General features: G+C 35.3%; 1 protein-coding gene and 1 non-coding gene across 2 annotated transcripts; one reads left to right on the top strand and one right to left on the bottom strand.

Moving 5' to 3' along the window:
• Positions 1-8,247: 8,247 nt before the first annotated feature.
• TRNAF-GAA (transfer RNA phenylalanine (anticodon GAA)) lies at positions 8,248-8,320 on the bottom strand. Its single transcript has one exon. It is a non-coding gene; the product is annotated as a tRNA-Phe (tRNA).
• A 27-nt stretch (positions 8,321-8,347) lies between these two features.
• Positions 8,348-15,602, top strand: LOC148855650 (E3 ubiquitin-protein ligase, putative (DUF177)). The gene is made up of 7 exons (XM_088941497.1): positions 8,348-8,588; positions 9,823-10,002; positions 10,177-10,266; positions 13,763-13,852; positions 13,930-14,010; positions 14,165-14,210; positions 15,336-15,602. The coding sequence occupies exons 1-7, from the start codon at positions 8,448-8,450 to the stop codon at positions 15,404-15,406; spliced, it is 699 nt and encodes a 232-aa protein (XP_088797623.1). The 5' UTR covers positions 8,348-8,447; the 3' UTR covers positions 15,407-15,602.
• Positions 15,603-16,872: the final 1,270 nt, after the last annotated feature.

Here is a 16,872-nt window from a genome sequence, read left to right as displayed (position 1 = left end):
TCCATCACACAGTGGGGGAGGGATTGTTGACTTCTTGAGCCAGCCCCCCTTGTTGAGCCCGTAGCCTCCAACCCTATCTCAGGTATGGGTCTCAAAAGACCCCTCCCTTTCCTATTTCTTTCTTCCCTCCGGTAACCACCCCTGATCTTCGTTATCCTCCATCTCCTCTTCTAGAACTACCGTTCTACTTACCTCCTACTCCAGCTCTTCTCTAGCTCCTCTAGGAGAACTCAGCCCCCCTTGGAACTCTTCCCCCTCTAACCTCTTCTTTTTCTCCATTGCCGGTCTTCTCTCTTTCTAGATCTAGATCCAGAATGTGGAGTCACCTAACATGATTTTAATATTTTTCGACACCTCTCCCTCTGTTCTAATCTTGATGAGAACCCATTCACAGGTTCTCAACTCCTCCACCGAATCGCCTGTCCCTAAAAGACCCCCACAGATATTCCCTATCCCCTCTATTATGTTTGGACACCAGAGCTGCAGCAGCAAGCCAAACACCTTGATCCATGTCTCCTTTGGTCGGTGTATCTCTCCGTTTTTCTCTATCTGCATGCACCCTAATAAGTCTATCCACTAATTAATCGCTATCCACTTTTGTCCTAACCTCCAAGGTTCATTGTTCAACACCCATTCCGCCTCCTCCCTAGAAGAGAAGATAAACAAGTGTCAATGATCTATTAATTTCTTGATCCTCACCTCTACTACCTCCCCCCAACTTCTTTCCGCCCAAGATTTGATTCCAGCCCCACCTTCCTCTAGAAGCAGCCCTTCAAAAAATTCGTTCTAGCTTCCACCCCCTTTCTTCCGTTTCTAGAAATTGCCAATCCTCCACCCTTCAAATTATCATCTCCCTAAATCCTAACCAAATCTCTACGCCTACCGCGCTTTTATAGGAGAAGTTTCTTTTCAAACCTAACCCTTTTTTGTTCGTATTGTGCCAATTCTCCACCCCCCATCTACCTCCCTTTCTACCTAGAAAACCTGAACCACATCTTATGGAAACCGGATGAACAAAGACATGTAAACAACTTGTGGGCTTATCTCTCTCAGTCGCCAACGTACCTCCCATTGCCTCTTGACAGAATACTTATGATGCCAGGTAATCAAGGCACAAAAAATGAGCAAACCCCTCTTCCCAGTCTTCAGCCTCAACAAGTACCCCTCTTCTCCAATAAATCATTTCTGTGTTGTTGATCAAAAAAGGTCTTCACTTTTATAACAGAATGTATTGTGTATTTTTCTTGTTGGTTGTGTTTTTCTTTTTTTCCTTTGAGTATGGTTGTGTTTTTCTTGCCGCCTCTCTCTCTCTCTCACACACACACACACACAGAGTTGTGGTCCTTGGTCATTTGAGAGTCTTATCTTGAGAGGGAAAAAAGACAAAGTGGCAATGGTTGGTCAGGGTTAACATGAAAAGGCTAATGGGCAACAGGAAGTGAAGACAAATCACCATAACTTAAACAATGACATTTTGAATGTGACAAATCTGAACCGATTATTAATCGAATGGAAATTGTAAAATCTAAATCCGATCTAATTACATAAACACATCATCTTAATCTGAGATAATTGGATCAGATGTCGAATTAGGCCACAGATTTTAGATTTTTGAGTATCATTGACAAGCCTAGTCCCAAAATGAACTTTGTTGAAACATACTTGAGAGAAACACGTGGAAGTTTGGATTTTAGAATTACGTACAAAGTGGTTTCATAAAAATAACATATCAGAATAGTTTAGGTTTTAGAAGTGTTTGAAGGAATACTTCACAAAGTTATGATGGTATGCTAACAGAAGAGACAAAGTGCTACAATTAGGAAAAATATGGTAGTTGTTTGTAATTTACCCTTTTTTAGGTTATAAACAAATATTGCAATTGATTCAATCCATAACTAAATGGAAGGAAAATCTATGATCTTGAAAATGTATGATTTCAGGAAGAGTATATAGAGGGTTATGTATATAGGGGATGGATAGTACTATTGTTGCTTGTGTAGGTTAAAGTTAGGGTTGTCAATGGATCGGGTTTGACCCAATGGACTTGGATCGATTGGACCGGTTCTGGTTCCTAATACATTTTCTCGATTATTATTAGGTTGGTACCAGATCCATCATGTCTTGAACCGAGTATAATTATATATTAAAATATAATATATATAATAATTAGTAAATTACATTACATATATCATATATGTAATATTTAAAGAAAAGATGTCTAAAATGGTCATTTCTGTAGGATTTCATTCAAAACCCTACCGAAATGCCCATGCCCTTTCCTTTGTCCACTCCATTCGTCCGTCTGCAACTCTGCCATTGTCCTTCTCTAACAATTGTTTTCTTAGTTTCTCCTCATTCACAGGTATATATTCTTTGTAGTCTCTCCTCCATTGCTCATACCACACAAGAAATCTGTAGACTGTGGCTAAAATATGTATTGATTTTGGGTGTGTTTTGAACTTATTGCTATGGTCTAGGCATCCAACTAAAATCTATATTGATTTTCCCTTTGTTTTAAACATTTTCATGAGATGAATCTTGACATCTTGCTCTTCTTTTAATTAATTAGTAATGGTGTTTGGCAGCTATAGTACAATCGAGTCTATCAGATTGGACCTGATTGTCCTAAGAATTGATTGGTCAGTTATGGGTCCAAAGTTACAGAGCTAGAGGATCTAGATTGATTCCGTGTCCATATTTTTCTTGTCAGTTTGGGACGATTTCTACCAAGTTCTAACCCAAAACCAACCCGTTGACAGCCCTAGTTTAGCCATGATACCAGAATAACGTATAACCAATAAATTGGTATCATAAAGTGGTAATCAATCATGTGGTAACCAATCGTCTCTTCAACACTTAGATTATTCTTAAAGAATTTTCTTTTTTCTTTTTAGGTAAATTTATAAAACCTCCCTTGAAGTTTTTTATCATTGTTGAAACCTCCCCTAAAGTTAGGTAATTGCAATCACCTCCCCTGAACTTTTTGACACAATTGCAAGTAGACCCCCTATGTTTAGGGGTGCAAATGGATTAGATCATGATCCAATTCGATCTTATGTGGTCAAATTCGGATCACCCCTATTTGGATCTTTGGATCGGACTCGGATCACCCCCTATTTGATCCGAGCAGATTCGACCTGATCCGATATATGTTATATATTTATAAATATAGATATATAATATGTATATGTTATTTATTTATTTATAAATATACTATTTATATTGTATTTTTATAAATTTGTTATATTATTTATTTTTTATAAAAATAAGTATATATATGACGAAAATATTAAAAAATACTTGTATTTTTTTCTTTTTATTTAAATTGGTATATTTTATTTTTCTTATAATAATTTATTAATTTTTAAAGAAAACAAGTTGGATTGGATTAGTTTCGAAGATCTGACTTATCGATAGGATTCAAATTCAAATTGAGGCCTATCAGATCCGACATGATCAATGTTGGATCAGATTCGAATATGATCCGATCTATTTGCATCCCAACCTCTGTTAGAATCCTCTAAAAACAGACACAAAAATGTCCAAATACCCATGCAATTGCTTTTAACCAAAATGTTATTTTCCAATTTTGTTTTCATTATCAATCACTACCCTAAGCCCTTCCAATCACCTTTCTGAATGTAATTTATTTTTCAAATTTGCCCTTCATACCAATCACTCAAAGGTAAAATTGCAACTTTAAAATCTCTTTTTTTGTTGTTCATAAAATTTGTATTGTTTTTTTTTTCTATAGAAACCAGTCTCAATAGTAATTGCATGGGTATTTTGGACATTTTTGTGCCTCTTATCAAAGGATTTTAACAAAGGGGTCTACTTGCAACTATGTCAGAAAGTTTAGGGGGTGGTGATTGCAATGACCAAACTTTAGGGAAAGTTTTAGCAACAATCAAAAACTTCCAAGGAGGTTTTAGCAATTTACCCATTCTTTCTTGATAATTGATTTTGGGAAAAGCTTTGACTAATCACAACCTACTCGTGAATTTTAATAAATACCACCTAATTGATTGCCACATTTATTATGCAAGGCAAACATGATATGGGAAGCAATGTCCAGAGAATCAAGCTGGGCATAGAATTGGAAAAGGGAGATGTTCACATGTCAGAAGTTCAATTGGGTCAAACCAATGGTAGAATCATGGTGATGTAGCAATTATGTATATATATAATGGGTCATATAACACTATATATAATATATTTTGCAAATTTTATCTTATTAAAATATGGTGTATGGATGACAAATTACTTAATTTTTAAAGCAAATGACCAAGGTTCTAGTTTCTTAGGTCATGTTTGGCATCAATTCTAATATTTTTCTCAAAATCCATCCAAAAAACAATGGATTTTGGATTTTCTTGATTCTAAGAGTATATGTGCGAACGTTTGGCACACTTTTTTCTCATAATCAAGATAATGTCTAGGAACAAATTGTTGAGAAGGGAACTCTAGATTTGAAATGATCACCGTCGGGAATTCACTTGCCATGTGAGCACATGACTCGTGGAATGGTTGAGTTGCAAAGGTGAAGAGGATGAAACCTCTACCTGGAAGAAAATTAGGAGAGGGAGCTTGAAACCAGGAGTGGCTTCATGAGGGCAAAAGATACAAAGTCAAGTCTTGTTGGTGGGGTTGATAGTAACATCTTTGGTGAGGACAGGTTGGAGTGTCGTGCTGATCGATCTTTCCAAATGACCACACCTCAAATTCTAAGAAGAAAACATAAATTAGAAAACAAGAAAGAAGGGAATGGGGTAGGGTTTCAAGTAGGTGTTTTAAGGATAACGAGAATTACTAAAGTGCCCTTGATGTTTGTTAATTCAATTTAACATGGCGAGAATTTGGTCGAGCAAGAATCATGTTTCTGAGAAGTGAACTTTTTTCACTCCGTAGAATCTCGTTTTTGGAGGGATTTTTTCCTCCCATTTTGAATGAGAATCAGTCACCTGGTTACACCAAACATGATTCTCATTCTAAGAATCACCAGAATCGGTAGAGTCCCGACAAGTGATGCCAAACGGGGCCTTAGTTTACAATTTCTTTAAAGTACATGTATAATAAAATAATATATATAATAGAGTCATTAATTAACATAAATAAAATAGGAATGATAATTAAGCAATATATAAATATAAGTGATTGTGGGTTCAATTCTTGTCACATGTATTTTGAAATTTTAAATATTTGTTGGCTTAGGTGGTTTCATGAAACATGGACCGATTAACCAATTTTCCTATTAAACCATTTTTCACTAGGTTTTAACAAGTCCGGTTCTTGGAGTGTGATTGATTCGATCAGGTCACGGTTTAACTGGTTAGATTAGATGTGTAAAGTGGGTTGTGCCGAGCCGGCATGGCACGATCCGCAGGTGGCCAACACAAAGTGTGGGTTGTGCCACCCTCTTTGGTGAGAAGTTTGGGGGTCGACCTGGCACGACCCAAGACCCAATCCCGTTCGAGCTCATGCTATGCCATGCCATGCCCCGGGCCTGGGCTGGGCCATACTGGGCTAGGCCATAGGGTGGGCCTTGGGTGTGGGTCGAATCGGGTTAGACTAGTCTTTAGACTTTTTTTTTGTTTTTTTTTTTTTGAAAATTTTGATTTTTTTTTCTAAGTGAGTGTAAAACTAAAATATTTAACTTTTCTTTGAACTTTGTGAACTATTTGAAAAGTAACCAAATAAGAATGATAGAATAACAAATTGGAAGAAAAATAGGAATTCTATTTCATTTAAATTTGAATGATACAAATTACAAAGCATACAATGGTTGGATACTTGGATGAATAAAATATGAAAATGGAATAAATTAATAAATATAAAAATACAATATAATTACAAATTGAAAATACAAAATTACATTGTTAAAAAATAGCAAATAAATTAAATGAAAATAAAACAAAATTTACAATAATTTGAAAAAAAAAATCTATACAACTAGTCAAGTATTGTTCATGACTTTCAGGTGAAATATTGGGTGTAGTGTCATGTCCTGCTTTGTCTTGTAATCTATCTTCAGCATCCAACCAATCTTTAAAGCATATGCACATCTCTATACTTTTATTGTTCATGCAGCTTCTCTTGTCATCCAACACCCTAGTAACTGCACTAAAACAAGACTCTGATGGAACTGTAGACACTGGAGGGGTTAGTATATCAAGTGCCATGGCGACGAGAACTGAATAATTTTTTGAATGTTCACTCCACCAAGCTAAAATATCAAAATTATTTGTTTCCTCACCTAAAGTAGAAAAATTTGCTTGTAAATAAAATTTAAGTTCAGTAAATGAATTTGTTGTTGAGGTAGCAAATTTCTGCCTTCTAGTTATTAAATAAAAAAAAAAAGTTTTTCTCTTCTACTATTGGGCTTAAGTTCAGAAGTAGAAGATGTTGTATAAGTTGTAGAATTATTTCCTATTACTTCATATTCACATAAATTGTACATTGCAAATAATAAATTATTAATTTCTTCTTTTTTATTTCCAATTTCAATATTCATATTTTCATAATATGTTTCAAGTAAAATATTTAAACCATCTTTCCTAATCCTAGGATCTAATATTGTAGTTAAACAATAAAGAGGAAAAATGTTCTCCCAATATTTTTTAAATTTATTTTCCATTATTTCCATAATACTTTTAAATTGTGGATTATTTCTATATTTTGCAAAACAATCATTAATCACCATTAATTGATAAGGTAAATTACAACTAGCTGGATAATAAATACTCGATAATTCATTAGTTGCATCATAAAAATGTTTTAAAAAATCTCTTATACAAACTGCCATTTCCCAGTCTTCCACAAATATAATATCATTAGGCATATTTGCATTATAAAAATCAGTAAGAATTTGTTTATGAGAATGGCTAGTATCACCATTTGTGTTTGTGTTTTTTCTCTCCTTTATTCTTCTTCTTTATTCTCATGTGTGAGCAAATGTTTGCTCAAATGGCCAATATCACTCTTGCTATAATACCTAAAGTCTTTATTACATTTTTGGCAAATTGCTCTTTTTCCCTTCCCCTCAACATCCTCTACTTTAAATATTTTCTAAACTGGGCTACTCAACTTAGAGACCCTCTTTTTCTTTCCCCTAATATCAGTACCAGGGGTGAAAATTCCATCAATATCAATAACATCCATGTCAATGCTAACACTATCATGATGCGGCTGAATATCATCGATAGTGAACATGTTGGGGAATTGGTTTTGGGAAGAGCCAACCATTTTTTTTTTAATTCTAAAAAAATAAAAATTAATTTAATTGAACTTGCCTAGATTGCTAGTTCAAAATCCCAACTTGATTTCAACGGCTAAAGCCTTTCAACTCCAAGAGTCCAAGCTTCCCAAATTGCTAACTTGATATACTTGAGCTGGTTGAGCAAGCCTTCTTCTTGTTAAAACTTCAACAAAGTTGAGAATTGGAGAATAAGACAATCAGAGTTCACTCAGATTGCAAAGAATGTATAAGAAAGAGAAGAGATTAAGAGAATTGTTGAATTGGTGTGATGAAAATGGTAGAGGATATGACTATTTATAGGAATTAAAAATAATTTAATTGTCCAAAGTACCCTAAAAACTAGCTATGTTGTTAAGAGGGGTATTTTGGTCATTGTAAAGTTATTTATAGCTTTACCCAAAATGCCCCTCTAAACTAGTTATTATATAGCTATTGGGGGGCATTTGTGTCATTTTTCTCCCCCATTACCAAAATACATAAATACCCCCCTATATAGTTGTTTATATCTATTAGGGGGTATTTATATAAAAAAAAACCCAAAAAGTTGAAACTAGCCACTAATGGGGGGGGGGGTCCCTAACGACTAATTCTCGGACAAACCGAGCACAGCCCGCCACGGGTCGTGTCGTGCCAACATATGGACTCAAACCCCAGGCCCAGCAGCACGACACAGACTATCATACTGGGCCAATCCAAAGTCGGGCCGAGCCGTGCCAGGCCATGGGCAGCCTATCCCGATTTACACCTCTAGGTTAAACCAACCAGTCCGGTCCAATTTCATAAACATTGATGGGAAGGGCTTTGATGTAGTAATACAAATGGGTTCAACTATAATACCAGAAATAGATCATATCTAAAAAAACTTGTGACCAAGCAACCGGTATGGCGATATAAAAATTGATGGGTGATTTTTGATTGATCAAGGTTATTGCGTACCCTCATAAATTTTCCCAATACAAATAGATATGATTTTAAAAATTAAAAAATAAAAATGCGGTGAGCGTGGATCGAACACGCGACCTTCAGATCTTCAGTCTGACGCTCTCCCAACTGAGCTATCCCCGCGCTTATAAGGCCGGTAGCATTTATCAATTAGTGGAAAGAAAGTAAAATATAGACCGACGATATTTCAACGGCAGATTGTTTCTGGATAAGGTCCGTCTGAGTAGTACTGGGACTGAGAGAAGAAAAGATGGCAAGAACCAGCAACTTCCTCTCGACAAAAAGCATCAACACCCCAATTCCATCTCCCTGTACTGAATCTAAACCCTTCAAATTCCCTCCTCGCACCTTCAAAATCGAAGCTGCTTCTTCAAGGAAAAATGATGATCTGGTACATTATTTTTGATTTCTTGTTTGTTGCTTCTTCTTTAATTCTTCTCTTGTACATTTTGTTTCTTCTTTTTCTTTTCTCTTTCTTAAATTTCTTCTCTACACTTCTGAAATCTCTGCAACCCCTCCTAAACAAATGGCTCTAGTAATTGTTCATTAACTAATGGTCAGACTTAAGGCAAAATTTTATTCAATAAAATCTACATCTATCACTTTCTATTCAAAATTTTTAGTCATCATTAATGCACTTAAGAAGCATTTTACATAATTTATACATCCTTTACTATTACCAAAAATTTACATAATTTTTAGTAGTGGAAATGGAAATAAAAATTGAATCACAAAGCTTATAGGCTCTCTTGTTTGGGATACTTGTGGAATCTGTGCCATCAGTTCCAGGGATTTAAACTTTTCTAATAGGAAACTTAATTTGAACTTCAGAAAGGGAAAAAACTATATTATCAAAAATACATGATATTGGAAGGGCTTTGACCAATCAAAATTCATCCATGAATTTTGATAAATATCATCTGATTGAATACTAGTTTTTTGGTATCATAGTCAAACCTGTAATTTTTACACATGTCCCATAATTACCCAGCTTGAGAAAAATCTGCGCCGATCATGGTTGCATGTGACCTTCAATGAAATGCGAGCACACCAACTTTTAAAATAAATTCAGAATAACACATCAACTGATTTTTTATTCAAATGATATCATTAGAGGTCTCATGTGATTGTATTAGGATCTGCTCCTCATAGAGCACTCTTCATATCGACTTCACAGCCACATCCCACCATGTATTGGAAACACCTCCCATGAATAATGAGATAGGAAGAGATGTTTCGGATGTGCAGCTGTACATATTGTGAAGTTGGTGTGAGTAGCACTCCGTGCCATGTGAATATCTGACCATGGTGCATCATTTTATTTCTGAAAAAACGACTGTTCAGTCCATCCCAGAATTCTTAGCCCCACTGTACAGGTGGGATGAATCTCGACTGTGGATTAATGCCAAATTCACAGGCAATATGCGATTTATAGGGGGGACTACTAATAGACTACGGGCGGCTGTAATTTCAGATTTCTGCCGTGGAGTGCAGTGGCCTACCTTCAAATGATTGAAAGCAAAATTTTTAAGTTATTGGGTGCTTAATATGCTCACAAGGGTGTAGTTAAACCCAACTACCCAAGTCTGGATAAAGGTCTGACAAGAGTCTTGCTTCTATTCAAGATATTGAGAAGAGGCTCAAGAACCCCACGCCGTCTTATCAGCATTTCAACATCAGATGGGAGATGGCATGGTAGATGGACCTCTGACTATGTTTATTCTCTGGAAGAGCTGAAGCTGGCAGATCTAGCAGAGGATGGGCAGAAAAATGCAGAAGTCTTGATCAGCCTCAACATAGACAAGGTGGTTCTCCTACATCTCTTAAGTTTAGCTAGACATAATCAGAACTAAACAGATGTATGGGTTGTAGCAGTGATTCAGTATTTCTCTTTAAGCAGCTTGTGAATGAAGATGCATTTCTGTTGAATGATATGCTTCAAGATTATCAGTTAACTACAAGTATCCTCTGGTTTCCAGCATGCAAGCTTTGGGTTTTCTGTGAATGGAAGGATAATCACATCATTCATTGGCAAATGCAGCTGCTGCTCTTCTTTATACTGCAGAGAGGTATGCTCAGATGCTCACTTAGAATCTTGCATTTAGACCTGTTCATGGCCCAGATAGCCTGACGGCCCAGCCCGCACTCCGGTCGGGCTTGGACATGTAGTTAAGCCAGTGGGCTGACCTCGGATCCAAAACATCAAGCCCGATAATGTTTTGGACCAAGCTCAGGATTTGTCAAAAAAACCCAATTTGAGCCCGGCCTGGTCCGATTAATTTATATAATATAAAATATATAATATTTATTATAATATATATATATATATATTAATATGTACATTTTTCAATTTTTTTATCTTTTGAACTCCAAACTCCCAAGTTTCAAAACCCTATTCGAGCTCGATGTTCCCCTTTCCTCTCTCTCTCTCTCTCTCTTTGTTCAGAGATAGCAGCGGCAGCAAGTTGAGCTTTAGGCTTTGGACTTGGGTCCAAGCCTAAGCTTTAGTCTTTTTATGAGGACTGGGCTCGGATCCAAGTTGTAAGCCCGATGATCAGGCCGGATTTAGGCTTAGGCCTTAAAAAATCTATTAATAAGGAGTGAAAGCCCAACCTAACCCATGAATAGGTCTATTTGTATTACTTGATACATCATAATGCTGCATACACATTGTAGATTGTAGATGATCACTTCCTAGACATCCACTGTGAGCTGATGGTGGTCCATCTCATCGATCCTGATGGGCCATCATTTGGATTGGCAACAAAGAAAAGATTAATAAACAAATAGTTCCAAATATGTATGGAAACGGTGTGATACTTATCCCCAAAAATAGTCTTGCTATAATAGTGAAAACAGTATGACACGTAACAAGTTGATAATCCAATGATGGCAATTTTTATCCTATTCAGCGGCTTCCACTCCTAACCACCTTGACAAGGTGGGTTTTTTTTTTTTTGAAAACTGGATTTTAGGATGGGACAGGTTTTGAAATTTTACAACCTATACGGGTACAGATGGGGTACAGTATTAAGTTAAACCCGGTTCTCCTTGATTAGGGGTGAGCATTTGATTTATTTGATTAAAAATCGAACTAAATAAATTAAAATTTAAAAAAAATGAAATAAAAATATAAAAACCAAACCGAAACTGAATTATAAGAAAACTGAAATAACCAAAATCAATATTTTTTATCCGATTTTCAGTTATTTTGGTTGAAAACCAAATTTAATTAATAATATATAAATATTATATATTATAACCTATAATATATATTATGAAATTGAATTACATTATAATACATATTAAAATATAAATATACAGCATATTATATATTATATGTTATATATTGTATATTATATATTGCATATTATATAGTGAATTTTGATTAATTCGGCTTTTTCAGTTAACTAAAATTCTAACTCTAAAAACTGAAACTGAAATTTTCAGTTCGGTATTTCAGTTTCAGTTTTAACCGAATAATACCCACCCCTATCCCTGTCCCTGACTTGCATATTGTTGGAAGGCATTTGAATTTATGTATTAGGTATTAAATTTAATAATATTTTGATTTTTACATCAAGAACAATTGATAACTTATGTGTTTTCTACATGTTTAAATCAAATACCAGAAATTTTGATGTTTTTTTCATGCTATTGTACTTGTTTATTACTTTTATATATAACAAGAAATAATAGAAAATTAGATGCAAATTCTAATTAACCCGCTACGGGACACCCTCAAATGTGGGGAGGATAGGTTCAGGGAGGGATTTGCATTTTCATTTGTGGAAAAGGTTTGGATTTAAAAATTAACCCGCTATGGGTTTTGAGGAGGATACAAATTGGGAAATCTAGGAAGGCGAATAGTGTCTAGAATTTACAAAACCGTTCCCCCACCTTGTTGCCATCCCTACAATCCCTTGGGCGGTTCTAACCTGAGCACAACCCGACCCAACCCAAGTTAAGGTATTGCAATTTGGGCGTTGGGCTGGACTTGAGACTAGCAAAATCATGGTCCGACCCAAGTTAAGGTATTTGGTAGTTTGAGTCCGATCCAAGCTAAGCACAATGTAGGTTTGTGTTTTCTTGTTGGATTTCACTGAAGTTATATATTAAAAAGATGATGAAAAATAGAAATATAATGGAAAAATACTCATCTAGAAGGATTATCTAATTTATAGTAACCCTTTGACCATTTAAGTTTAATTGATTTTCAATGAGAAAAAAGTTAACATGTACAGGCCTGAGAAACCTGTCGAACCCAAGCCTGGTCTAACACAATCTTGAAAGTGTTTGGGTTTAGGCCGGTTGGACTTGAGCCCACAAAGTTAGGCTTAACCCTATGCGGGCCCTAGGCTGAAGCTCTAGGTTTCACATTTAGGGTTGGGCCTGGGTGGGCCCAGCCCACTCAATTTGCTGCCCTAATTCACTCAAATTAACAGATTTTTATTGGTTAAAGTTTATAAGTTATTGTACCCTCAATTAAAAAATAAATGTAAACTTTTAATTTGAACACATTAAGGGTTCATTTGGTCCGGAATCTAGAATTGGAATTCAACCGTTTGGTTGGACGGAATTAAAATCTAATTCTCATTCTGGGTTCAGTGGAATTCCCCGGTCCATTTGAGGGAAGGCTATTCTCTCCCCATCTTTTAGGAATAAAACACCATTAATCCAACTGATTCTGATTCTGATTTGAATCCCTCTTTGAACCAAACAAGCAGGAAAAATAAATCATTTTAGTTTTGATTCAGATTCCAATTCTGATTGTAATTCCCATTGCTAATCAAACAGAACCTAAACTAAAAATAAAAATGATCAACAACATTCAAACCGACTTTACTATTAAATATATATTAGGATTCGTTTGATTTGCAGTTGGAATCGGAATGGTCTATTCCCATAGTCTGTTTGGTTCAGATAGAAATATAAATGGGAATTAGAACCAATAGGAATGAGATTTTATTCCCAAGGGAGGGGCAGGGAATGACTATTCCCTCAAATGGAGGAATGCCATTTCAGCAAGAATAGAAATGGGATTCGAATTCCACCCAACCAAACAGTTGGAATAGAAATAGCTCATTTCGATTCCAATTCCAGACCCCTATTCCCGTGAGTTAAATGGGGCCTTAGTTTTATGTTGATATACGCATATACTGGCATAGTTTCATATTTAATCCAATTATAAACAGACCTAACCTGGGATGGGATCAACTTGATTGGACCGGATTTGAATTTGAATTGAGACAACTAGGTACTGTTTGCAGCCCTACAAGAAAGCCCTCCTCCCTGCCTACCCACCCCACTTCATGAGCAATATATGAACTACTGTTGAGAAGGTTTCACAGGTACACCTTGATCCTCTTAGCTGAGGCACCTCCAGTCCATCCAAAAAACTTGAGTAAGCAACGAATAAAAGAAATTGCATAGCCCATGAATTATAAAGTGAAATGGGTAAGGCTTAATGAAGTTGAAGTGATTAGAAAGAAGATAATAATCAGACCTCAAAAGTATGTAAGTAGTTTTCTTAATGATACTACTTTGCTTCTTGTGATGTGTCAGATTGATACGAGTTTTGATGTCTGGTTGCTACCATCAAGTAGGGATAATCGTTCGATTCAACTTCCTGAAATTGGCGGAGACGATCCATCATTAAGTCCCTAACCCATCTCTCTCTCTCTCTTTTAAAGAAGAAGAAGATTAACATCATCTATATATATATTTTACAGGTGATCTATGTAAAACCAGGATGCGAAGCTGACCTTGATTCACTGATCCGAGACACCATTCGGCTTACAACCTCAGTAAAGGCACGTAGTCTAATTGCAAGATGTGATGTGATATGAATTTCTCAATTAATCATGAAGATATGAGCAAAATTCATGAAACATTACTCCATGTTTATTTTATTTTTCCTTCTTAATTAAGCTAATCAGTTGGATCTCTCTTAATTTGTACATGCAGGACACATGCTCAGAATCTTGCGAGAAATCAGAACCTAAATGGCGCTGTATGCACCCTATTAACTCCTTTCTGTTTCATTTTTATCATCATCAAATCTATTGATTAGGTCGCAGTTTCTTACTCTCTTTTGATAGGTGTAATTAGAATGAGAGATGAGAGGAAATGGAGAATGGAGACTTAGGCGAAATTTTCTAACACTGAGATGTATTCTAAAGGATAAGGTTAAAAATATGAACCCTATTTAACCTCGGGCTGGAAGAAGATTGAGGCATTGTCCAATCTGACCCTTAAACAAGTCCTTCTAATTCAAGCCCAACCTGAAATCTAACTCAATTAAATTGGATTAGCATAGGAAAAAAAAGGGATTATATTTCAGTTAGAATTGGGATTTCAAGAAATCAAATTGGGTTATGATTGAGATAAATAAATATTAATGCAAGGTTTTTAAAATCGGACTAGACAGGAAACTGTTATGGGGTCCAATTCCCGGGTAAAACGGTCTGACCATCTGGTCAAACAAAAAATTAAAAAAAAATTAAAAACATAAAAAAGCAGCCAAAACCCATTCCTGGGTTGAATGGTTTGACCACCTAGGTCAACAATTTGTTAATCAAATCAATGATTTTTTTATCAAAAAATAGTTTTAAGGTTAAACTGAACCAATCGTTTTCCGGTCCGACCATCCCATCCGGTCTGATTTTGATAACATTGTATTAATGTGACTCTTTCGGCCCAATAACATTTTCTCTTAAGAGCTTGGGGACCAAGTATTAGCCCAACTTGATTGTGGGTATAGGGGATGGAATGGGAAAAGTTTGGGGGGACCAAGGACCCCCCACCCAAGAACTAACATGCATCTGCAGCTTATACTGAATCTAGATTATTCCACATAAATTTGATTGAATTTGAATTCTTTAGTAGTGGTTTTGGAATCCTCTCAATCAAAATAACTTGGTCTCCTTCTCTGCACCTTGATCTGAACAAATGAGTTTCTGAAGATATATTTGCAGGTGTAGATTGAAATATTCATACTTCTCTCAATCTGCCTTGACTGGCAATATTCTATAAATCTCAAGAAAATTGCCTGGCACCATCAAGTGAATGGGTCTGTGTATATTCAACCTAAGCGCTCTTGCTATTTATCCACTTGATAAAATGTTTTTGTCTACAGATACTGGTGCAAGAGAAGCCCCCATTGATGGAAGGTGGTCAAGACTCCTGGAACTAAGGAAAGCATTGTAGAAACATACATATCGTGAGAAGGATGGAATACAATCTCATGAAAATGGAATCTAGTACGATTCCACATTTCATGTCAAGAGTGTTACTCAATATAACAATAATGTATAAACAATCAAAAAAAAAAAATTACAGTGTGTAACTATATATTGCAAATAATACATGTATGATAACAAACAACCTTGTTCCCTGACTTCAACCTCCCTTTGTACTTGTCACAACTTTGTTATTCTTGCTTTTGCTTCTTCCCCTATTTTTTATGTTTGTGGTTATTCGGTCCAAGGTTTTTAAAACCGGACCAAATAGGGAATCATTCTGGGGTTTAGTTTTTGGGTCAAAAGGTCTAATCAAATGGATAATTCATTTTGACAAAAAAATAAAAAATGATCAAAAACTGTTGTCTAAATCGACGGTTCAATGGTTCGATTACCTAGGTCAGTAATTCACTAACCAAATCAATGGTTTTTGAACAAAAAACAGTTTTAGGGTGAAACAGTCCTGATTTTTCTAGTTCGACCATCCAATCTGGTCCAGTTTTAAAAACAGTGATCCAGCCCAAAGACTTCCTACTTATCTCCTTATTGAGTAAGCATAGAGCTAAGCAGCAGTAATAGTGCTTAGAGTTCATCATCTAACACCATCTTCATATAGTAGATAATTAATTTACAATGCTATGTAATTCATTCAGATGCTCTACAATGAAACATTGGCACCGACGTCAACAAATGCACTGTATTTGCACCAAAAGATGTATTCTATAGTCACGACAATGCATGTATTGCAGCAATAAAATGTATTTTAGACTCATTTGGAAGAAGTACAAATACAAATATGTCTAGCCAAAATCTTGTATTTTGTATGTATTTATAATGTATATGTTTGTAGACTTAGTTTGGAAAGAGTAGGGTTTGCACTCTATATATTTGTATTTGTATTCCCAAACTTAGCCTGGGCAAATTTATGGGTTACACGAAAATCTCCTTTTTTTCTTCTTACTCAAATCAAGTTTGGACGAGGTAATAATACAACAATAATAGACAATATTCATTAGGGGTGAGAAAAAAAAACAAAACCGATCGAAACCAAACTGAAATTTTGATTAATTGAACCGATCAGTTCGGTGTTTTTTAAAAACCGAAGGCACCGGTGTCAAGTAACCAATATAGAAATCCGGCGGTTAACCGAACCGACTGGTATATATTTTATATATATTTATGTATATTATATTATATATATATTATATTTTTATATATTATAAATTAATAAATATGCGTTATATATAAATATATTTATAATATATGATATATTATTTATTATTTAAAATATAATATTATATATACTTATATATATTTTATAAAAATTAAAAAACTGAAAAGTCAACGAACCGAATCAGTCAACTGATTAGCTTCAGTTTGGTTTTGGTTACTAGTTTTCTAAAAACCGGTAGTACCAATTTGGTTACAAAAAAT

This window comes from Nelumbo lutea, chromosome 4, assembly GCF_056320005.1.
Source record: "Nelumbo lutea isolate HS-2025 chromosome 4, American lotus-T2T, whole genome shotgun sequence".
In the NCBI taxonomy this organism is placed as follows: domain Eukaryota; kingdom Viridiplantae; phylum Streptophyta; class Magnoliopsida; order Proteales; family Nelumbonaceae; genus Nelumbo; species Nelumbo lutea.
This window is presented reverse-complemented; position numbering and strand designations above follow the sequence as displayed.